Raw genomic sequence first — 24180 nt, 5'->3', positions numbered from 1 at the left:
CCTGGCGAACACGGTGAAACCCCGTCTCTACTAAAAAATACAAAAACTAGCCGGGCGAGGTGGCGGGCGCCTGTAGTCCCAGCTACTCGGGAGGCTGAGGCAGGAGAATGGTGTAAACCCGGGAGGCGGAGCTTGCAGTGAGCTGAGATCCGGCCACTGCACTCCAGCCTGGGCGACAGAGCGAGACTCCATCTCAAAAAAAAAAAAAAAAAAACAAAACTGAATAATGAGTTCCATGCAACGTATTTTTTTGAGACAGGGTCTTGCCCTGTCACTCAGGCTGGAGTGCAATCATAGCTCACTGCTGCCTCAACCTCACAGTCTCAAGTGATCCTCCTACCTCAGCCTCCCCAGTAGCTAATTTTTTGTAGAGATGGGATCTCATTTTGTTGCCCAGGTTGGTCTCCAATTTCTGGGCTCAAACAATCCTCTCACCTTGGCCTCCCAAAGTGCTGGGATTACAGGCACAAACCACTGCACCCAGCCCATGGAACATCTAAAAAAGGAACCTCACTCAGCCCAGGGCTTAGGGCAGGCATCTTGAGGTTGACTGGAGCTGAAATATAGTGGCTGAGTGGTTAATAAGGTGAAGGGAAGGGAGGAGGTGGAGGATGCCGGTCTGGGCTGTGCGGAGGTCCTGTGGCACATTGCAGAAGCAGAAAGCAAGCCCGGGTTGTCAGTGCAGAAGGACTTGAGTCTTTTTCCTATAGACATATCCACTGAAAGTTACAGCAGAAGAGGAATGTAATTTGATTGAGTCTCCCTGAGCAATTCCTTCTGAGCCGTTGAGGACAGGACCTCTGGTTCACCATTCAGCACCAGCTGAAGGAATGTTTGGCAAAAACGAAATAGGGAAACTGGATAAAAACCTCACCTTTCGAAAGAAAGAAAAGCTGTAGCAGATAATCTGAAGCAACACATTTTATTTTGTTTCAAATCCACACAGCAAGGAAAGCAGGGCTACCGAGGTGGCACTGATTGGAACAAAGAGAAAACTGTGGGCTCTGATTAAGACATGGAGTCTGCAAACAGGTGCCAAAAACCTTGCCCTCTCTGTAACATGAGATCAATCAATGCTGGCTGGAGGGATGTTAAAGTGCTTGGTGGAGACTGGTCCCTTCAGTGTGCTAAACATGGCCCTGACAGCTTCTCCATACAGGTAATTCACCAGTAAAACCCATCCCTCACAGAGGAGAGCCTTGGCCCAAGTCTGGACCAATGACCAGGTCTCCTTAACTGCCCATCTCTGGGCTATCATCCTGGGCCCAGGACATCGCTAAACCTCTCTCCTTGCCAGGGAAATGTGAGGCTGGGGCCTCCCATAGAGACCAGTGGTTGGTCGAGGAAGGGGATGGCTCCAGCACAGATGGCTGTAAAGCAGAGTCCCAGCTTCCCACTCACACTCAACATAAAGAAGTCCCAAAGGGCAGTTCCTTCTATCTTTTGTGACAGGATAGCTCACTTAACTTGCAAGGAAGTTACCAGGTTCCAAGCCAAGCCCCTGTCCTCGCTGGAGGGTTGGAGGTGGGGAACACGAGGCCTGGGCCTCTGGGAGGCTGGCTTCTCACTCCCCAAGTTTGCCTCCCTTCTTTCTGCTCTGGTGGGGCTGCCCACTTCCTTCCAAGAGTCAGAAATCTGTGACTTTCAAGGCACTGAACAGTTCTGTCCCACTCCCAGACGGGGAGAGGGCAGCCCCCAGGCTCATGACGCGGCTTCTGCTTCAATAAGAGAAGTTCATGCAAAATGAACTTGTTCTATTACTGAGTTCAGTAGATTCATGTTTGTCAAGTTTGCTTACAAAGACGGCTACCTGGGTTTGTCGGTCCCTGGCAGGACCGCTGCCTCACACTAGAGTCGCTTCCCTGGGTCTCCCATGGCCCACTGAGGCCAAGTGCCCCTGGCAGGGCCCACACCAGGTCCACCTTTCGACAGTTCTGCTGTGACTGACCCCATTCCCGGTGGGGCTGGCCTGGTGAGGCAAGGTGGCCCCTGACAGCCATGGTCAGTGCCATGCTAAGGGGAATGTCAGCATCGGACAGCCTCCCTCCCAAGGCAGCCACCAAACCACATGTGGTCGAGCTGGGGAGAGCCCTGGTCACCCCTCTAAGCCTGCAGCTCACTGCTGGCCCCTCCCTATCAAATGGCTAAAGGAGATGAGCTGGGGGTGGGGGTGCCCTGATGATTCCTAGGGAGAAGGGGTGAGCCTGTGCATCCCTTCGGAGAAAGTGGGAGTCACAGCCCTGAGGTTTTGAGTGGAGATAGCATGGAGATTCTTGGCCCTATCTGCTGTGGGCATCCCTTTGTGCACACAGGAGCCCACCCGTGCGTGAGCACTGGGTACAGCTCTCTGTCCCTCCTGCCCTCTCTGCACCTTCCCACCCCTCCTTCGCTCTCAGATACATGTGAGAAACAGCCCTGCTCTGTCAGCCCAGATGGGGTCATCCCCAGCCTCCTGCCCGCAAGCTCCACAGAGTCATCTCTGCTCTCACAGACACAGTGGCTCACTCCAGGTCTTTGCCCAGAGTGAAAACTCACTCCTGCCTCCCCAAACCCCTCTCCCTCACTCGTCTCATGAGCTTTCTGGAGACTCCCAGTCAGGGCCCCAAGGCCTGGCCTCCTTAGGAGAGGGCCGCAACTCCGCCGTGAACAAGCTGCTGTCCCAGGAGTAAAGCGGAAGCCCAGAAGTCCCAAAGCATCCGAAGCCACCCAGCAGGTCATCCAAAGCCACCCAATGGGTTACCCAAAGCCTGCAACTCCACCTGCCCTCCTGGAATCTCAGCGGCCCACATGTTCTGCGAGAAGCCATTGGCGATACCCAACGTCAGGGCTCCCCTCCCACGGACAGTGAGGCGATGGAAGACTGCTCCAAGGGCAGGGTGACTGGATGGAACTGGCGACCAGAGGGGTGCAGGAAGGGCAGAGACACTGCCGGGGCCCAGGAGCCGGGATGAGGCGGGGCCTGTGGGACCCGGGCCCTACCTCTTAGCCCAGGCCCTGCAGCTCTGCCTCGGACTTGGCATGGCTGAGGGGCCGGAGAGTCCGGGGCGGCCTGCCCGGGGGCCCACAGTCCTGCTCCTCGTAGGTAGGGTTCAGGCGGCCCATGTCGAGGGGACAGAAGAGGCTGCGTTCAGTAACCGCGTGGTTCTCCACCAGAGCCTCCAGGCTGGGGAACTCTGCTGGCAGGTGCTAGGGGAGGAAGGGCCTTCAGCTCCCGTCCCCTTCCCCAGGGCTCATGCCAGGCACCAGCCACCTCCTCCCACAGGAACCTGCCCATTTCAGAGAGCAGGGGACGAAGGCCAGAGACTTCACATGTGCTATCGTGGCAAGGCCAAGCACCACCCTCTCTCTTCCCAGCCTGGGTAGGACTGAGATGTTAAGCTTGGAAGTCAGGGCACACGTGTGAAAAGTCCCGCCACCCCCTCCCATCCCTAGAAACTGGGGGGCAGGACAAGACGTCACACTGGAGACTCAGAGGCTGTTGAGCTTAGGCAAGCCCCTGCCCTCTCTGAGTCAGTTTCCTCCTCTGCTAATTTGGGCTAGGGTGTGGGAAAGCCAGGATTCCTGTAGAAATGTTAGACGTGACCCCAGCTCAAGACTCTTTATTAGAGGTACCCTTCGAAGCCCCCTCCGGAGAGAAGGGCCCTCAGTGACCAGGCACCTCTCTTCCCCTCCAAGAGCCTTCAGGTCAGAGCAGAGCAGAGCCAGCAGAGGTGGGGCCAAGTGGGCCAGCTGGGGGCCAGGCCAGCAGGGCCCATGAGGAAGGAGCAGGACAGTAGAGGCAGGATGGAATTGGACAAGGAGCGACGCCAGGGAGAGACAATGGGAGACAGGGATGGCAGTGAGGCGCATTCAGGACCTCAGCAGTTAGAAAAGGGAAGGCACCAAGAACCAGGGATAGAGCCAATGATGCGGCGGGGCCCAGGCCCCTCTGGTCGCTGCACTCTTACCTCCAGGCAGTAGCGGCCCAGGTGATTCCGGAAGACCTGGTGGGGCACCACGCCGCACTGTGTGTGCACAGACAGACACCACTGGCCGCTGGCACCCAGCTCAGGCCACAGCAGGAAGGCCCCAAGCACGTCTCTCCGCAACAGGGCCAGGGCACAGGGCCTAGGGGCACAGAGGGGAGAGGGTAAAGGCTGGACTGCTCTCCTGGGCAATGATCATCACAACCCCAGCAGCATCGAGGCAGCCTGCGGATTAAATGCCCCTAAACACACTGTGCATTGCCTGGGCTTGGTGGCTTATGCCTGTAATCCCAGCACTTTGGGAGGCCCAGGCAGGAGGATCCCATGAGCCCAGGAGTTCAAGGCTGCAGGGAGCCATGACCATGCTACTGCACTTCAGGCCGGGTGACAGAATGAGACCCTGTCTCTAAAGTGAAATTTAAAAACAAAAAAAACCCGCAAAAACCCAACATGGGGCCTGACTCAGAGTCAGGCTCAACAGAAAGAAGTTTTTAGAAGCTTAGAAGGTTTCTCCAGGGTCTGTAATTGTTGGCAACATCAAGACTTTCTCAGGAAAGAGGCTTAAAGAGCTGACGCTTAGGGGCCTCGCCCTGTGCAGGCCAGGTGCTGAGGGCTCTACCCGAGTTACCTCATTTGATCCTCTCCACAGCCTTAAGATGAAGCTCCTTTTATTAAGCCCATTTTACATGAGAGAAAATGGATGCTCAGGGAGGTGAAGTCCCAGGCCTGAGGTCACCGAGGTTGGCAGCGCTCTGCCCGTGCACAGGAGTGTGTGCCTCAGGGGCCTGGGAAGCCCGTATTTCTCTGCCCACTCCAAGGGACTGGGCATTGGGCCAGGCCAGGCCTTTCCTACCTGGAGATGCCAGCAAAGGCCCAGATGTTCTCCGTCAGGCTGCCCTCGCTCTCCACCAGGCACAAGTGGCCACCAGGACCCCGGGGCCATGCCTCCCATGCGGTAGGAACTGTGGAGACCATCCAGGAGTCAGGAGGAGAGTGACCAAGCCCTCCCATTCCCTACAGCTGCAGGCCTCATCACCCATCACCTCTCTGCCCTGCTCAGCAGACACATCCGCACACAGGCCTTCCACCCGCCAGTTTTGGTCCATATGCAGCTATACGCAGTCCCCTGTGCACGGACCCGGATGCAGGCAAACACACACAATGCACAGGCATCACTTGGAGGTGTGGCCACAGCCTTGCAGGAATGGGCACGCACGCCCACCTCTGGCTGGTCCAGGAGCGCACAGGCACGTGTCCCAGGTACACACAGGGCAGGCATGCTCCCACCACTCACAGGCCTCCCGAGCCGACAGCTGCAGCTGGGTCTCGTAGGTGCAGCCGCGGTAGGCCCCCGAGCGGATCACCTTGCTGCGAATGGCCTTCTTGCGCACCAGCGTGGGCGAGCAGTAGGGATTCCCCAGGCGGGCATGGCGGGCGCGGCCTTCCGACTCTGGCAGCTCCTTCTAGGGCACCAAGAGGGGCCCCCAGGCAGGCAGACTCAGGTCCAGCCATGTCAGGCCAAGTGAAGCACCTGCCCCCGACATGGCCCCAAACCCATACCCAGTTCCCTTGTCCACTGCCCACTCCTTGGCTGGGGTGCTGCGTACCCCACTGCAAACCAGCCCCTCTGCTGGCAGCCGCCGGAAGGAGACCAATGCATGGACGTTCTGAGAGAGTTGATCACGGCTGAAGGGCTCCCGCACCAGGCCCCCAGGGGGGCCCCCAGAGCTGGACAGTGACTTTAGGGGCACCTCCCCTGTGGGTCCTGGGCAGGGCTCTGGCAGTGCCCGCTCCTCAGGGTGCTGCAAGAGGTAAGCCAGCTGGAAAGAGCGGCACAGGAGCAGGTACAGGATCTGGACCTGGGAGGGAGGGAGAGAGGTGGGCTCAGTTGGAGGAGGTCTCCGTCTCCCTGGGCCTCAGCCCACTCACGGTGGGTGCATGCAGCCCCTTGGCTTCGGAGGCTCTTCCCATTCTTCCTGGGAAAGCTCCTACTTACCCTTCAAAACCTCACCACCATGCAGGCTTCCTTACCAGCTTCCTCTCTTTATTTAACAAACACTGAGGACCTTCTGTGGTCCAGGTATCACGCATGGAGCAGAGAATGGAAGCATGAGCTCACGCACTCCTGCCCCCAGGCTTACCACCCCCGCCACATCAGCTGCACGCCACATCAGCACCCTCTTCCAGGAAGGGCCAAAAGCCCAGGCCCTGAAGTCAGAACTTGGGTTCCAATCCTGGCTCTGTCACATAGGAGCGGCTGTGGGACCCTGGGTAGAGCATGGCACCTCTCTGTGCCTCGGTTTCCCACCTCCCTGTGCCCCTTTGAGGAGTCAGTGAAATGGAGCACAGGAAATTCCCAGCACAGGCCCAGTGCTTTTTGGGAGCAGCGCATCCCACCCACCACACACACCATCCAGACCCAATGTGTCAGACCCATGAGCATCAGATCAAGGACCATGACTCAGCCACCTGTCACCCCAGTATCCAGCACAGGGCCTGGATATACAGGATGACAGCAAATGGTTGCTAGCTAGAACCAAACTCAGAGCCTGTCTGCCAAACGCCTAGCTGCTGAGGCTCTGTTGTTCGCGACAGCCAGCCTGGCTTTGACTTTCTGATCCACCTGCCCACCCCGACTGCTCTGGGCCAAGCACTGTCTCAAGACCTGGACCCAGACTCTACTCTCAAAGAACTCAAGTGCCTGTAATTAGGACAAACGATGGTAGCGTGCGGTTCATGTCACAGGACCCCAGAGAGAGGGGCCATCCGGAGGAATCAAGGCGGGGTTCAGACATCTGGGCTGAGCCCTGAAGAGTGAGTGGAATGTGCCAGGATGAGAAGGGGAGGGAGATGCCAGACAGAATGGCATGAGCGAAGGCCTAGTGGTGTGACTCTCCACTCTCTAAGCATGTGGCCAGGTTCCCGCCCTGGGCCCTAGGGAATGCTGAGGCCGCTGACTTGCTTTGTGGTATCCTCAGTGGAAAGAGCCACAGAAAGAGGCAAGGGGTGCATGCCTGGAGGGGGATCAGGCCGCCCTGACAAAGCCCTCAAGGAACCTGCCCTGATGCCCAGCACACAGTCCCTTTGGCCTCCATGGTGGTCCCCTGCCTCGAGCCCCAGATACCTCTCCTGGCTGGCTGCCCACAAAGAGGTGGCAGAAGAGCTTGCTGGCTGGGCTCCGTGGGTTTCGAGCCACGAAGGCAAACTGGCAGTCGGCAGGGCACCAGGTGGAGTAGAGGATGCGCCTCAGGGCATGCGCCATCAGAAGCACCTGGCGAGGCAGCAGCGTGAGGCCCCCATCAGACCCACCGGGCAGCCCCACCCCTGCTCGCCAGCCTGCGGGGGTGAAGAAACCCTCCCTCCTTCCATCCCGCCCGGTCTCAAGCCCTCATCCTTCACATGGGCCCTGGGCTCAAGATCGCCGCCCCCATGGGATACTCGGCCTGCCGGGGCCCAGAGAACGGGAGTGACGGCAGGCACTGGGGTGACACGCCTGGCCCCTGGAGGCAGGTGACTGGGGTGCGAATCCTGGCTCTGCCACTCATTTGTGTGACTCAGGCAGGTGAGGGCAGTCCTCTGAGCGCCTGTGGTGACGCGTCAGGTAAGGAGATACCAGCACCTCTTGACAGGGCTGTTGCTGGGGATCAGTGGGAGCTCATGTGAGTGGCACAGGACCTGACCCCAGGGCCCCGCAATGCCCAGCTCTGGGGACACCAGGTGTGCCTCAGTGGTAGGTGACTGATGCCCGCAGCTGTGAGGTGCAGTCTGGCGCGCAGTTAGTACCCGCCCCACGCTGGCTCAGCAGGAGGACGAGCCTGCAGCAGGGCAGGGAGGAGAAGCAGTGGCCAGGAGCAGCCCTACTGCACCTGGGTGAAGCTGCCCATGGCCCACCAGCCAGGGCGGGGCAGGGAAGCTGCGAGAGCCTCAGTGGGCTGGATGTTCCTGATGCTCAGGCGGGGAGGTGGCCCTGGAGGGATTCTGGAGGCCCAGGGGTGGGAAGCTGTTGCCCGAGCCAGCCCTGGGAGGAGGCGGCCCTTGGTGCAAGTCCAAAGGCCCAGAGCAGGTAGGCTGGTGCGCCAGGGGGACCCCAGGGGAAGCAAGGGGACCGAGCTGAAGCCAGGACCTAGGTGGAGAGCACATCCTGAGGCTGGAGACACCTGTACCCATCCAGTCCTCACCTGCACCCACAGGGGTTCCTACCTCACCCTCCCCGCTGTAGATCTTGAGACCCTGAAGGCTGAATTTCAGGATGACGGCCCGGCGTCGGGGACAGTCCTGGGTGGAAAATAGTAGTGGGGACAGGCACCACCTCCCAGACCCTGCCTTGGCTTGCCCAGCCTCAGTACCATCCACCAAAGGCTGGTTAGCCCACTCCACCACCCCTGGCACGGGGTGGGGCCCTGGCTGGTGGAACCCCCTGGCGCTGGGGAAGTGTGGATGGCTCCTGGCAGACGACCCCTAGCTAGGGCCACCACTGGCCAGGCTATGACTGTCACCCACATCTCCCTCTGTGGTTTCCAGCTGTGGGGCCCAGGTCGCAGTAGCCCAGGGCATAAGGGATGGGGCCTCTGGAGCCTGGGTGTGTGTCCTGACCAGCCCACCACAAACACTGCCTGTGTCCTGCCCCTCTCTAACTGTGGGGAGGGTGGATCTGGTCTCGGGGTTTATCTGGTCTTCAAGGCTGTGACTTTCACTAGGGAAGTGCCCTCCCAGGCTACCCACCTTCAGCGCCCACAGCTGCTGCTGCACCAGCCACACGCTCTCCTGGGTGTCCAGGTCGTCCACAGGGAAGGAGCCCACGTACTGCTCAGCGGTGGGGCGAAGGGAGTACGTCAGGGAGTCAGGTCCATGGCTCCTAACCCCATCCTCCAAATTCCCCCCAAACACACATCTGCTCTGCCAGGCAGGCTGTGGACAGACAGAGCTCCATTCTCGCAGCCCAGGCTCTGCTGCTTTCCCGGCAGGTGACCTTGGTCAGGTCACTGAAGCTCTCCGAAGTCCCAGTCCCTCATCAGGGCACACACACACTCCCCAGCCCAAGTCAGGGAAGAGAGAGGTAGAAATAGGTCCTAGACCCACAGCACTTCCCAACCACCAGCGCCTGCTACCTGAGGGCCACCCACCAGAGCACACCTGGACAGGGCGTCCCCACCCACCTGGGCAAACTTGGTGATGCACCTGGGCCGGTGAGGGGCCAGCCCGCAGTCAGAGGCCCTGCGGCCCCCAGCCCCTGCCTTCTGCATGGCCCTCGGAGTGCCTGGCTTCTAGCTCCACAGGAGGGGAGGCTGCAAAGGGCAGAGGGAGAAGGGCTGCTTTCGAGACAGGCAAGCCACAGAGTGCCCCCGACAGGCCATTCATTCACTGGCTTCCTAAGCAGCTGCTATGTGTGCAGCAATGCTGGGCAATGCCCTGGGCACTGCGGAGCCAGCCCCGAAGAAAATGATGACATCTCTGACTGCCCTCAAGGAGCTTACATTGTTGCTGGGGGGAAAGACATTGAACTAAATAGTAAGATAGATCACACGTGAGATGCGGATGGAGCGAGGAGGAGAATAGGAAACGTCAGCTTAGAGGCTAGGCTGATTGTTGCCAGGAAGCCCTCACTGAGGAGGGGAGGTTTGGTTCAAGATCTGAAGGGTGTGGCGGTACATGCCCAGGGTCACTCACTCATTCACTCAGCAAGCTCTGAGGATTGTGGTGCTCCGGGCTGGGGCCTCCCCCAGGGGGTGGAAGTCAAGGGATAGACCTGTAACCAGCTTTCACAAAGTGCCCGAGGGAAGGTAGGGCCACCTGAGAGGGCGCCATCAAAGAGAAAGGCAGTGACAGCAGCAGAAACAGACTGCAAAGACACAAAGGCAGGCAGGCAGGCAGGCAGCGGGGGCAAGACCAGAACAGCAGGCTGGATCCAGTTTGGGATCAGCCTTAGATGCCAGGCTCGGGAATTCAGACCCCACCCTGTGGGTAGTGGGAGCTATAGCAGGTTCTAGGGCAGGAGCTCTGTAGTTCATGAAGGTGGCTACAAGCTGGATGGCCAGAGCTGATGAGGCCAGGGACCTGCTGCAGGAGACCATGCTTCACTCAGCCCAAACGGACCCCAGCCCCTTCCTGAACCCCCCAGTCCCTTGCAGATCATGAAAACCAGAACTCAGCCAGACAGTGCGCTGACGCAGACAGGATGTGGGGAAGGAAGACAACTGCCCTGGGGGCTAAGGACCACCCCCCCCCAACTGCCCAGCCCATCCAGGCTCGGGTCTTTCCTGGGACCCCTCTCCCACATCCAGTCGTGGAAGAGGAGTGGACCCCCTCTTAGGCGACTGTCCTCAAGGGCAGGGAGCACACTATTTCCCATGGGAGCCCAGGACACAGCTGGTGCTCAATTAATGTGGAATTAACACATCATAGCCCCATGATTCCAAGAAAGAACGGCTGAATGCCTCTGGCGAGCTCCCCCAGGACTCAGCTCCCTCGGTCTCTGCTGGGACCAATGAGAAAGCCACCTCTGTGTCCCATCCTGGCTGGCTTCTCTCACCAGCCTGCTTGTCATCACTGACTTGGGATCAGAGTCCTGGGTCCAAATCCCGTGTGACTTTCGGCCAGCTGCCTCAACCCTCTGAGCCTCCCCTTCCTCATCTGCAAACCTGGGATCATGTGAGAAGGAGATGGGGACAAGAATGGAGGAGCAGGCGCCCAGCCCGACATCAGCCAGGCTTGGATCCAAAGCTCAACAAAGCCTGCTGCTCAGGAGGGAGCTTGGGAGGACAGCGGGGTCTGACCACTTCCGCTTTCCTCCTTGTCCTTGGCCACCCTGACAGGCGCCCACCCAGGGTGGGAGGGCCAGGCAGGGGAGGCCTGCCTGGGGGCTCAGATTCCCACCACAGAGAGCAGGTATCCAACAGAGCCCTGGGCAGCAAGGACGGGTCTGGGGTGTGCTCTCGCTCAAGGCGGAGGGCTGGGGTGCTTTGGAACTGACTCTGTTAGCACCAAGAGCCCAGGAAGGGACCCTGTTTCTGCCCGCCCATGACCTTTAACCCCAGGCTCAGGCCAGGGTGGAGGTGCCTGCACTGATCCACTTTCAGTGAGCAGCCAGGAGCCAGGAAAAAAAACGCTGCAACTGTACCGTCCCCTGGAGTCTTCCTGGCACCCCCTCCTACCCTGGCTGCCCTCCTGCTTTTCTGGGCTATTGCACCCTGATCATTTTCATGTCATATCCTTTACCTACTATACCTTTTATGTTTAAATAAAGCAAAGTTAGATGTGCAACTGGCACTAAAGCCATGTGACATCATTTCCAGGTAAGGAGGTGGCGGGGCGGGGGGCTTCCAGTGACATCATTTCCAGGTAAGGAGGTGGCAGGGTGGGGGGCTTCCAGTGACATCATTTCCAGGTAAGGAGGTGGCAGGGCGGGGGGCTTCCAGTGAAGCCACCTTTCAACTTCATAGTCACATCCTGGGGCCAGGATAGGCCAGGATGGCAGGCAGTGGGGAGGGAGGAGGCAAAGACAACGCAAGGCGGAGAAAAGGAGAGGGAAGGTACAGAGGATTGGGGGGTGGCCAGGGACAGAGGCAGGAACAGAGAAGGGCGAGAAAGACAAAGCAAAGGAGACAAAGGAGAGCTATGGGGAGGAGAGGGGAAGGGTACGTTTCTCATCCTGTACTGGCGGACACAGCCCCTCAGGCACCAAGAGATGGGGAGGAGCCGCGTGGGCATCTCACACTCACACGCACACACAGCTGTGTCCAGGGCTACTGTAGCCCCTCCCTCCACACCCAAAGCCGCAGCTTTCGGCGTCCCCAGTATCCCAGCTGTGGGGGTGCGGAGGCCACCCACTGGCCCTCTTAGTGGCCCCACCCCACCCACCATCACCTGATCCTTTCCCTATCTCCCTGGTCCTTAGCCTCCTTGGAAACTGGAAGTTCCTCCCTCCTTCCTAAGCCTGAGGAGCACAGTGCATTCAGCCCAGGCCTGGAGTTGGGGTGGGGGGCTCCCGGGGAACCAGGGAGGGCACGGGACTCACTCTAACCCTGGAAACAGACCTTACCCATTCCAGGCACAAAACACCCACTTATCTCTCTGGGGGCAGATCTGCTTTTCCCAGGCTTTCCACTGCAGTCTGGCTGGGCCAGCACCTTCCGAAGGGGACACACTTGGAATGAGGCTGGGGCTGTCCTCAGGTTTTCCAGGTGGCCCTGCTCAGAGGCAGGAGACTGGATGGGCTGACCTGCCTCGTGGGCCAGGCGCAGAAGCCCTCTGGGGCACTGCACCATAGCTGAGTTGGGGAGACCACCAGCCCGCAGACCCTGGGTCAGCAAAGGGTGGCTCAGAGGAGTGAAGTCACTTGGCCATGGTCACACAGCTTAAGTGAGAGAGCAGGGAAGCAAATCCATGTCTCCTGCTGTTTCCTCAGGCCATGGCGGTGCCTTTCTGCTCGATCTCCCCTCCCACAGATAAGCAGAGTGTCCACTGCTGGAGTTTGGTAGGGGTCCTCGCCAGTCCAGGAGGAGGCGAGGCAAGGAAGCCGCCGGCTAGGGAACTAGGTGCTGCCTTCTGGCCGGAGGGTCTCCTCCCACTGCCCCAACAAGCGCCCACCTGTCCTGGGCCACAGGGTCGGGGAAACCCAAGGCCACCCAGCCAGGGGTCAAGAACCTGGATTGTGGGGTCTAACGTGGTTGGCTGGCGTGACCTTGGGCAAGTCACTTAAGCTCTCAGCCTCCAGGTCCTCAGCTGTAGGGTGGGAATCCCCCAGCACTACCTGTTGGGGTGCTCGTAGCTCTGGTCCTTCTTGGAATGTTTCTGAGGCTGACTGTGTGTCAGGCCCCGCCGCCAGTGGACGAAGGTCCCCGCCCTCTAGGGGCACCCAGCTGGGGTGGTGGAGGCGGCATGGGGGTAAAGTAATGAGAAGAGAACAGCGGGATGAGGAGAAGGCGAGGTGCGTGCGTGTGCTGGGGGTGCTGCTTCACGGCCTCTCGAAACAGGAGACACGGGAGCGGGAAGTGCTGTTCCAGGGGTGGGTGGACCGAGGCCCCTGAGGGGCGGGCGCGGGGGTGCGAGGCGCTCCAGAGTGGGCTGCCGGTGCCGCTGCGCTACCTCGCTCGGGGCGCTGCGGAGGACGACCAGGGGCCCCGGCAGTCCCCGGACCCAGGAGCGGGCTGGGCTCTGCTCCAGGGCACGGAGGAGGCTTACGGTGGCAGGGAGGGCAGATGACCGAGCGAGTGACCGGCGCCCCTCACTCCCGAGACCCTCCCGCGTCCGCGTCCGCGTACCAAGCCCCCAGCCCCGGCCCGGCTCCCGGCGCTTACTCACCGCCTCTCGAGTCCGGTCCCCGCTGCTCCGGCCCGTGACCCCCGCGTCTTCCGCCGCCGCCGCCCCGCGCTCGGGTGCCAGCCCTCCGCCGCCCCCGCCCCCGTCCCCGCGCCCCCACACGTGGCCGCGGGAACCGACCCCCCGGATTACCTGGCGGCGGCGACTCCCCTCACTCACCAATCGGCGCCCGCGGAGCCGCTCCTCTCCGCCGCGCCGCCCAATCAGCGGCCGCGAGGGGCCCTGGCACCGCCCACGCCCGGCCCTCCGCCTGGAAGGGCGGTAGAGGCTGGCCCCGAGCTCCGAAGGCACCTCCTCCCGGGCTGGGGGCGCTGAATCCCCCGTGCCTCACTCACGGGTCCCTCCTCCTGAAGAGCCTTTGCCCCTCCCCTCTCTGGCTGGTTCCTCCGCGTCTTCCGAGCCGCGTCTTCGGAGCCGCGGCTACCGCACCGCCTCCTCCGGGAAGCCTTCCATGACCACCGCTTCACTCTCTGCAGAGCCCTTGTGACTCCCCTGCTCGCCTGTCATCCCTCTCCTCTTACTCGAGGACAAGTGACACTGGACCGGAGTGTCTCCGTCCCAATTGTGTAGGACCGAGCCTGGCTCGGTGGAGGCGCTCAGGGAGGAGTGGTTCGGGCCCGGCCTTTGTGGGTGGAGGGTCGTTGCGCATCCTCTTCCTCCTCACTTTCTTCCCGCCTGGACGTTCTCAGCAGGGAACTGACCGATCCTGCCTAGGCCCGGGGCTCAGCACCGAGAAGTCTGGGAAGGAACGTTGCTCACCGCACACGGGCCGTGGCCCCGTCCTTCGGGCCCTTTAGGTGGGGAATCGGGCGAGCAGCTGCAGCCACGGCACTGGGACGGGGAGCGCTAACGTCCCAGGAGACCGGGCGACGAGCCAAGGCTGCTGTGTATCAAACTTGACATCTGCAGAAACCCCCCCGGAACCTGCCCATGCACCACACCACAGAGAAATCAGGACACAGGGGCTCAGGGCCAGTGGGGGGACAAAGACTGCAGCCCGGAAGCGGGGCACCCTGACAGGCGGGAACAGCGCAGAGGGCCTGAGGGTCCCTGGAGTTCCAGAGGAGGCGGGTTTGCGCCAAGAGGCCATGCTGGCCATTCCTCCTCAGGGGATCTGGAAACCCAGAGGCAGCAATGAGGCGTGGCCCCAATCTGGGCGCTTCCTCTTACGAACGTGAGGCCTTGGGCAAACGCCTTCATCACTTTCATCTGTGAGCGCCTCGTATGGAAAGGAGCGTTACTAACGCCTGACTCACAGCCACGTGAGCATTCAAACGAGCAAAGTGCGTAGCGCAGTGCCTGATCCACAGGAAGTGAGGCACCCAATAAATATTAGCTGACATTAGACCTTACTTTTATTCTTGATTTTCTTTTGTATGACAGTACAGCAAGGTAAAGTTTAGGACAGGGTCTGACTCCCTCGCGCAGGCTGGAGTGCAGTGGCGCGATCACGATCACTGCTCACTCCTCCATCTCTCAGGTTCAAGCGATCCTCCTGCCTCAGCCACCGAGCAGCGAGCAGCTGGGACTACGGGTGCATGCCACCACGCCCAGCTAATTTTTTTGTTTGTTTTTTAGTAGAGACGAGGTCGCACTATATTGCCCAGGGCTGAAGCAAGGGTTCTCTTGACTTCTATATGTCAAGTGCTCTGGGCAACACTTCACCACAGCCATCTGCCAGCCTCGAGTCCAGTGACAAGAGGGACCAAGATGGTTTACAAGTCGCTCCTATTCTCTGCAAATCCAGCTTATTAAACTCGGAGTTCACAAAGAATAAAGGGTTAATTCCTAGCTTTCTTGAGTGGGGCGGGAGGGAGAAAAACGCATACATTTTAAATAGAGGACTCGACAATTACTAGCTCCCCAGTCCCCGTTTTGAGAATATTCAGAGAAAGCAACACGAGGCACAGCTCCGTTAAATACTAACTCTAACAAGTTTTCTGATGCATACAATTCATTTCTGATACATGTAATTTAAAAAATAGTGGCTGGAATCTGTTTCAGATCAAAATGACAAAAGTTTAAATTCAGATGATGAAATAGTCAAAACCAGGAGGAGAATCCCGCTTTCTAAATCTTTCTCAGAAGGAAACAGAGGGTCAATATTTGAGTGACAGGCACTGTGCTAGATCCCAGGAACACAGAGATTTACAATAAAACATACAAAGTGCTGCAAAAACCAGATCTAGAGGCCAGGTGCGGTGGCTCACACTTGTAATCTCAGCACTTGGGAGGCCAAGGCAGGTAAATCACCTGAGGTCAGGAGTTGGAGACTAGCCTGGCCAACATGGTGAAACCCCCATCTCTACTAAAAATACAAAAATTAGCTGGGCATGGTGGTGTGCGCCTGTAATCCCAGCTACTTGAGAGGCTGAGGCAGGAGAATTGCTTAAACCCAAGAGGTGGAGGTTGCAGTGAGCTGAGATCGTGTCACTGCACTCCAGCCTGGGTAACAAGAGCAAGACTCTGTCTCAGAAAAAAAAAAAAAAAGAAAAAGAAAATCTAGAAAGATAAGTATGTTCAAAGTCTGTGACATTGACTACTGACTTCTACTACCAAGAAGGGTCTTCTTTTTGTTGGTCTTCAGTCCGACTCAGAAATACAAGGTTTCAAAACCAAATGCATTTATATATTTGAAATTTTCTATTTTTACTTAAAAAAATTTTTGTGGCTGGGCACGGTGTCTCATGCCTGTAATCCCAGCACTTTGGGAGGCTGAGGCAGGTGGATCACGAGGTCAGGAGATCGAGACCATCCTGGCTTGTAACACAGTGAAACCTTGTCTCTACTAAAAAATACAAAAAAATTAGCTGGACGTGGTGGCGGGCGCCTGTAGTCCCAGCTACTCAGGAGGTTGAGGCAGGAGAATGTCTTGAACCCAGGAGGCGGAGCTTGCAGTGAGCTGAGATCGTGCCACTGCACTCCAGCCTGGGCAACAGAGTGAGACTTTTGAGATGTAGTCTTGCTGTGTCACCCAGGCTGGAGTACTAGGGTGCAATCTCTGCTCACTGCAACCTCCGTTTCCCAGGTTGAAGCAATTCTCCTGCCTCTGCCTCCCAAGTAGCCTATTACATGTGCACACCACCACGCCTGGCTAATTTTCACATTTTTGGTAGAGATGGCCCAGGCTGGTCTTCAACTCCTGACCTCAAGTGACCCACCTGCCTCAGCCTCCCAAAGGGCTGGGATTACAGGCATGAGCCACTGTGCCCGGCCTTCATTTTAATTTATGCATAGAAATAATATAACTGCTTATCTGAGTTATTCCCCCAGGTTACCAAATTCAGTTGGTCCTAAAAGCAATTCTCCTGCCTCTCCTAAAAGCGCAGAAACACCAAACTTGTACCACAGATGTAGCCTCGCTAAAGGTATATTCGATGTACAAACTGAAAGGTTTACATCAAATGTAACAAACTTCAGTGGGTGTTAGCCATTTCCTGGGTTCCGCTCAGGATTGCAGCATAAAACGGCCATCACTGTGTCATCTGCCAAATGTCTGTGATCTCACATTCATGACAACACAAGCTCTTGGGAGCCACCAGGTGTAAAACTTCAGCCACTGGATTAATGACTCATGTGTGCAGGAAGCCCAAAGGACCCGTATTAAGCAGGGAAGGACGACAAAAAGGCAAGCTGGGCTGGGGGTGGGAGTCATGACTGCTGAACATGTTGGTGCACATGCCATGTCATGGTATATCCTGACGAGTCAATGACAATGACTAAACCACACATGTGTGAGCTTGCTATCAATCTTTCCTTTTCTCTAAAATCCCAGAATCTGGTGCTGGAGTGGGCAGCTGACAAATGTGTGGGAAGTACCACCACATCACTGAGAAGCTGTTCTCCAACAACAGGACTGAAAACCAGAGCCAAGATGATGAGCTCCCAACAGGCTTAGCACAGTAACAGGTCATCCACATCCACTTTTAACAGTGCACACTCCATCTCAAGTCTCCAACACCTTCACATGTTGAGTTACTTTCACCTTTGAACACTATCATTCTGTTCTCTCAGATGTGTCCTGGCGGCCGTCCCTGCAATTTACCAACATTGTCCCCCAAAAATAAGCGACCTAGAACAGTGATTTTAAAAAACATTCCGGCCAGGTGCTGTGGCTCACACCTGCAATCCCAGCAGTTTGGGAGGCCGAGACGGGCAGATCACCTGAGGTCGGGAGTTTGAGACCAGCCTGACCAATATGGAGAAACCCTGTCTCTACTAAAAATAAAAAATTCGCCAGGCGTGGTGGCGCGTGCCTGTAATCTCAGCTACTCAGGAGGCTGAGGCAGAAGAATCACTTGAACCCAGGAGGCGGAGATTGCAGTGAGCCGAGATCATGCCATTGCACTCCAGACTGGGTAACAAGAGTGAAACTCCGTCTCAAAAAAAAAAAAATAAATAAATAAATATTCCGAGCCAGGCACAGTGGCTCATACTTGTAATCTCAATGTTTTGGGAGGCTGAGGTGGGAGGATCACCTGAGGCCAGGAGTTCCAAACCAGCCTGGGCAACAGAGCAAGACTCTACCAAAAAAAAAAAAAAAAAGTTAAAAATTAGCTGGGTGTGGCGACACACACTTAATAGTCCTAGCTATTTGGAAGGCAGAGGTGGAAGGACAGCTTGAGCCCAGGAGTTTGAGGCTGCAGTGAGCTATGATCATGCCACTGCACATCAGCCTGGGCGGCAGAGCAAGATCCCGTTTCCAGAAAAAAAAAAAAAAAAGAAAAAAAAAAAATTCAGAGACAGTTCATGAACTGTCCTCCCTAAATTCTTATGTTGAAGTCCTAATCTCCAGTACCTCAGAGTCATATTGGGAGACGGGGTCTTTAAGGAGGTAAATTAAGAGTTCATTAGTGTGGGTCCTAATCCGGTAACATTGGTGTCCTTATAGGAAGAGGAAATTTGGACACAGACAAGTACAGAGGTGACATAAATACACAGGGAAAAGACAGCCATTTGTAAGCCAAGGAGAAAGGCCTAGAACAGATCCTTCCCTCAGGGGCCTCAGGAGAAACCAACCCTGCTGACTCCTTGATGCTGGACCTCTAGCCTTCAAAACTGGAGAAAATATTAATACATTTTTGTTTAAACCTGTCTGTGGTACTTTGTTATGGTCCCCCCTAGAAAACTAATAGAGTGATTAAAATAAGATTCCTGGCCAGGCATGGTGGCACATGCCTGTAGTCCCAGCTACTTGGGAGGCTGAGGCAGGAGAATCGCTTGAGCCAGGAGTTTCAGTCTAGCCTAGGTAATACAGTGAGACCCCCATCTCTAAGAAACGTAAGGCTCCTTATCCATCAGGAAATGGGCCACAACACAGTATTGCTTGGCTCTTCTTCCCTGTGTATTCTTCTGGTTGGCAGAAAGTGTGGAGGTTATACAGAGAAATGTCAGAGCTGGAGGGGCTGCAACAGATAAAGATTTGAGTTCAACTCACTTTTCCAGAGAATCAGGTTAAGTGACTTGCCCAAGGTAGCACTGCTAGTCCCGGTTCCCAATTGGACATAGACTACAGGTAGCTGTACACTCTCGGAGGGTCCCAGGCACTGCTTCTCGTGTTTTCCAAGGTGAGTGAACGTACATGTCTTGGGGATCAGACAGCAGAGCCTACCTGAAGCACTCCTGCCGCTTTGTTTCTGGGAAATCTCATTTCATCTTACCAACTCTTGTGGGCTCCATACTACCTTCCATTTGTGTCAATATTACCATGAAGCCACTCCCTGCAGTATCTTTGAATAAAACTGATGCCCCAGAAAGAGGCACCATATTTCTTTTGTTCCTACGCTTATCCCATTTGAGAGGCAGAGAAACGAGGAATGGTTTATAGTACCTTCCCAACTGAAAAGCACAGGTCTGGAAAAAGATGGCTCCTTCCCAGAAATGCTTTTTACAAAGTTTGTTACCAGAGACAAAACAGGAGGTCTTGAAATGCATTCCAGAAAGTAAGGTAAGGCAGGTATTAACCAGTATTAAAATAATGCCTATGCTGAAAGACTTAAGCTGGTATTCTTTAATGGAAATTTTAATAAATAAAGATTGCACATCAAGTAGTTTCAGTTTTCTCTGCAGCTCTGTTCTTCATCTACACGGACAAGTGAGCCAACTGAGGCACCAGGTTTGACCCGGGTTGGCAGCTGATGGCTACCTAGGCATCTGGTGGCCACAGCTCAGAAGGAACTCACATCTCTTGCTCACCTGGCTTCTCTTCCCTGCTCCTTGGCTTTTGAAACTCGAGGCTGTATATACTTCCTTTGTTCTTGTTCATCTTTTACTAAGTAAGCTTCTAACAGTTTAATAATTTGATTTTAAAATCTGCGAATCAAAAAAAAAATACGTTAACCAATGCCCATTAATTTTATGGCATGACCCTCTCGTCCCTGCTGTCAGAGTTTGCTGCTTGAACTATCAGTGTACAAAACCACTAAAGGAGGCACCGAAGAAGGATGAGTGGTCAAGCCTGGCTTCAATCTAACTCCTTTACTTACTACATCTTGAAGTTGGGGGAAATCAACTAAATTTATTTGCTTCTGAAAATTGAGGATAATTTCATATATCTTTGAAAATATATCTGTGAGAATTTGAGATGTGATTTAAAGCATCTAGCAATAAGAAACTACAATGTAGTTTAAACAAAACAGAACTTTTGTGAAATTGGATGTTTTGGTTCTCTTATTTTTTAAAAGTCTTTCCTAAGATACTAAATGCATTACTAACTGTAGTGTAGTGAACATAGTTCAGTATCTCTTTGGAATTGAAGACTCTCATGTTGCTTCTAGGTATTACTCTGAAAAAACAAGGATTGTGAACGTGAAGCCCATCATTTTAAAGATGAGGAAATCAAGGCTCAGGGAGATTAAGTGGTGGCGAAGGTCATACATCTGGTAAGTGATGCAGTCTTCAACGACCACTGTGCAGGACCACAGCCACAGATGTTAGGACACTGGACTGAATGTATACTCTCACCAGGAGTCAATCTCAATTTGAAACAGAAGAACATTTATTATTCTATAGACTATATCAGCAAGTTTGAGTTACACAAACCGGTAACAAGGAATTTAGGTCTGACAGAATAAATTCACCAGAGCAAAAGTTCTCAAAACAGTAGAATGGATGAGCAGGATGTGAAGCTCTGCGAATTAGGAAAAAGAGTATTTGTTGGTATTAGACAAAGCACACAAAGATAGGAGAGACTGAATGACTAAGGTTTCTTTCAGAATCATAAATAAAAGAGCAAGGATTTCCAACATTTCAGCTCATGATTACTAAGCAGATCCCATGTCCAAAAAATTGAGTTTTCTGAGCAAATCCCCATTCTGGAATTTCTCTTGCTTCCTGGAATATAAGTTCACAGTTTATAAAAGAAAGCTGCTCATTTAGCAACATAAAGTTCTGATAGAAGCTGTGGCTCCTGGTGGGGAAAAGCTCTCACGAGTATCAGCGTCCTGCAAACTGGACGAATTCACAGGATCAATTTTCCTACAATGAGTACACCGTGAGGAAACCAGAGTGTCCCACAAAAATGACCAAATACCTGAAGTGTCCTAAAAAAAGACTTAAGGGATCGCTTAGTAACTTGTGACATAAAAATGAACAAACAAAAAACCCCCAAAGTGTAGCCAAGATAGTATCCTCCAGTAATCCAAGGTCTAATTTTGACAGTTATCAAAATTAAAAGCCACACTGACTTGACTATTGGCAAAATTGGCAATAATTTCATTTCCAAGCCCTCTGCTCTTAAACATGTGCTTGGCTGGGTGCAGTGGCTCATACCTATAATTCCAACACTTTGTGAGGCCAAGGCAGGAGGATCAACTGAGGTCAGGAATTCGTAATCAGCCTGGCCAATCTGGTGAAACGCCACCTCTACTAAAAATACAAAAATCAGCTGGGTGTGGTGGCACATGCCTGTAGTCCCAGCTACTCAGGAGGCTGAGGCGGGAGGATTGCTTGAACCAGGGAGGCGGGGGCTGCAGTGAGCCAAGATCCCACCACTTCACTCCTGCCTGGGTGAAAGGGCGAGACTCTATCTCAAAAATAAAATAAAAATATCTGAACAGAGCCTGATGTGGAAGAAGCTCAGCTAGTGTTAGGTGTTATGACTATTACTAGTTACATTAATAAGCCAAACTATACTTTATGAGACATACTCTAGGCACCACAGAGTTCTCTTTTGCCAAGCAAGGATTTGATAGTGAACAGTGTTAATTATATATTATATACAATATCAGGAGAAAAAAAGAGTTGTAATTTTTGAGGAAAATTGCTTCAGCCTGTTGAGGCCTCCTTTGCCATACCAGCGGTTGACAAGACAGAATTAAGAACAGTTAAAACAGTCAAAAAGTTGATAAATCATCAAAGGTAGAAAGTTTTTCCAACAGGAAAAAAGCCACTGAAATTAGCAATCTTGTGGAAAAGAACAGAAGAAAGAATAGGGCCAGGTATGGTGACTCACACGTGTAATTCTGGCACTTTGGAAAGCCCAGGTGGGAAGACCGTGTGAGGCCAGGAGTTCAAGACCAGCCTGGGCAAAATAATGAGGCCCTATCTCTAGAAAAGATAAATTAGCCAGGCATTTATTAGCTTGCCTGTAGTCCCAGCTACTTGGGAGGCTGAGATGGGGAGAACTGCTTGAGCACAGAAGTTCAAAGCTGCAGTGAGCCAAGATCAAACCACTACACTGCAGCCTTAGCGACACAGCAAACTCCATTTCAAAAAAATAAGTAAAAGAATACAGCTATAAAGATGATAGAGTTTAATTTCTTTAAAAAAGAAAATAATGTAGCTGATTAGGGGTACTGTTTAGCCATCTGTAATGGCTTCTAAACAAATCTTTGTCAAGTGGTTCCTAAGCCAAGAGCTTCAACAGTTCTGGTTCCTTGGCTTTGGCTCTGCAGAAGTGAGTGACCATCTGTTCCACCATGAAAATGCAAAAGCAAAATCTACATGCTAGAGAGTAATGTCAACCAGAACCTGTGGGGAAACAGTTTAATGGTCTTTTCCAATTAAGAATAGAATTTCTCTTCTTTCACAGCTAAAATTAGAATTTTTGCTTAATCCAAAGAAAGATAAATTAATCAGGTTCCAAAGATAGGAGACCTTAACTATAATCCTAAATTTTTAGTTTCTCTTAGTTAAATGCAGTATTTAATGGACATGGGTGGTGAGCTTCGTTCTCATGACATAGCAAGATGGCAAGACGATCACAGCCTGAGAGAATAATTTCACAGGCTCTTTAAAGTAAGTATTAAGAATTGGTCGGCTGGGCGCGGTGGCTCAAGCCTGTAATCCCAGCACTCTGGGAGGCCGAGGCGAGCGGATCACAAGGTCAGGAGATCGAGACCATCCCGGCTAACATGGTGAAACCCCGTCTCTACTAAAAAGTACAAAAAAACTAGCTGGGCGAGGTGGCGGGCGCCTGTAGTCCCAGCTACTCCGGAGGCTGAGGCAGGAGAATGGCGTAAACCCGGGAGGCGGAGCTTGCAGTGAGCTGAGATCCGGCCATTGCACTCCAGCTTGGGCGACAGAGCGAGACTCCGTCTCAAAAAAAAAAAAAAAAAAAAAAAGAATTGGTTAGCAAATCTTGACAAGGGCTAACAAAATTTGGAAAAACAGGAATGAAGAAAAAACAAATGTCAAAAGGTATTAGCATATTGTTTCATTTTGTTTTCATGTCATTTTCCTGTTAATTATACCCAAAAGACATGATTAAAACATACACCTGTTTCCTAAGATTCATACAGGATCAGGTTTCCTTTAATTAAGTCCATGTGGATGGTTAGAATCCATCTGCAATGAATGCTTGTGTCAGTGCTAAGGAAAGGTCTCCACATTTCTCAGCAATGGTGTCTTTTCTTCCTCATTTTGTAGGTTAAGAAGCCAACAATTGGCTGGGCGCGGTGGCTCACGCCTGTAATCCCAGCACTTTGGGAGGCCGAGGTGGATCACGAGGTCAGGAGATGGAGACCATCCTGGCTAACACGGTGAAACCCCGTCTCTACTAAAAATACAAAAATTAGCCGAGCGCGGTGGCAGGCACCTGTAGTCCCAGCTACTCGGAGGCCGAGGCAGGAGACTGGCGTGAACCCAGGAGGCGGAGCTTGCAGTGAGCCGAGATCATGCCACTGCACCCCAGCCTGGGCGACAAAGCGAGACGCGTCTCAAAAAAAAAAAAAAAGCCAACAACCTCTCTCCCAGCACTTTCTGAGACTCATTTATCAAAGGTAGCTTGTAGGTAGTTTCAGAGTGTATGAAACACTGTAAATGAGGTCACTAAGCCACCAACAGAGTACTGAAGCTATTGATCCATGCTAGAGATTTCTGGGATTACCTCTGGGGTTTGTTCCCCTTTCTGAACAGAGAAATAAAAATTATAAATGTGCTCTGCTCCTTTGGAATGCCTGGAAGGGAAAAATCAAACATTCTTTTATCTCAATGTAAGTAAGGTGTGTGTCTTTGACGGTTGTGGATGTTCGTGGAAGAGTGCAATGACCCTCCTGTCTTTTCCCTTTACATCATGTTGAAACAAACTGTCCTTATAGTTAACAGAATGTCAGAGTTGGAAGAAACTTTAAATGTTCTCAACTTCTCAGTCTGTGCTTAAGTGCCTGATGTGCAATACAGCCACCAGGTGATTCCTCAGTCTTTTAAAAAGCAGTATCATAAAGCAAAGAAACCAACCAAAATCTCCCAACTTTTGATTCCAGAAGAGTATAGAATTCTGAGCACAGGTACCTAACATCCATACTATTAAGAATCATTGTTGCTAGAGAGCACAAGAGAAATTACTACAATTACTTTCTAGAATTTGATGTCTAGGGTTTATCTGTTATCTTCTGCAGTACTGTTAATTTTTTCTAGTCCAAGGACTTATCTGAACATTGAACATTTATTGAACATG

General features: G+C 53.6%; 1 protein-coding gene across 6 annotated transcripts; it reads right to left on the bottom strand.

Moving 5' to 3' along the window:
- Window positions 1-906: 906 nt before the first annotated feature.
- Window positions 907-14773, bottom strand: SH2D5 (SH2 domain containing 5). 6 transcript variants are annotated; one of them, XM_033227996.1, is made up of 10 exons: window positions 13443-14773; window positions 9122-9250; window positions 8688-8768; window positions 8166-8240; window positions 7090-7236; window positions 5573-5824; window positions 5260-5428; window positions 4819-4927; window positions 3948-4107; window positions 907-3186 (listed from the first exon to the last, which is right to left on the bottom strand). In XM_033227996.1, exons 2-10 carry the CDS (start codon window positions 9206-9208, stop codon window positions 2983-2985), a joined length of 1284 nt encoding a protein of 427 aa, XP_033083887.1. In that variant the 5' UTR covers window positions 9209-9250; window positions 13443-14773; the 3' UTR covers window positions 907-2982. The 6 variants fall into 6 exon arrangements, with proteins under 6 accessions (XP_033083887.1, XP_033083885.1, XP_033083888.1 ...); XM_033227994.1 differs by lacking the exon at window positions 13443-14773 and adding an exon at window positions 13266-13391; XM_033227997.1 differs by lacking the exon at window positions 13443-14773 and adding an exon at window positions 12715-13245.
- Window positions 14774-24180: the final 9407 nt, after the last annotated feature.

Source organism: Trachypithecus francoisi, unplaced genomic scaffold (genome assembly GCF_009764315.1).
Source record: "Trachypithecus francoisi isolate TF-2019V2 unplaced genomic scaffold, Tfra_2.0 Lachesis_group12, whole genome shotgun sequence".
Lineage (NCBI taxonomy): Eukaryota > Metazoa > Chordata > Mammalia > Primates > Cercopithecidae > Trachypithecus > Trachypithecus francoisi.
The sequence above is the reverse complement of the archived record's forward strand: the minus strand, read 5'-3'. Positions and strand labels throughout refer to the sequence as shown.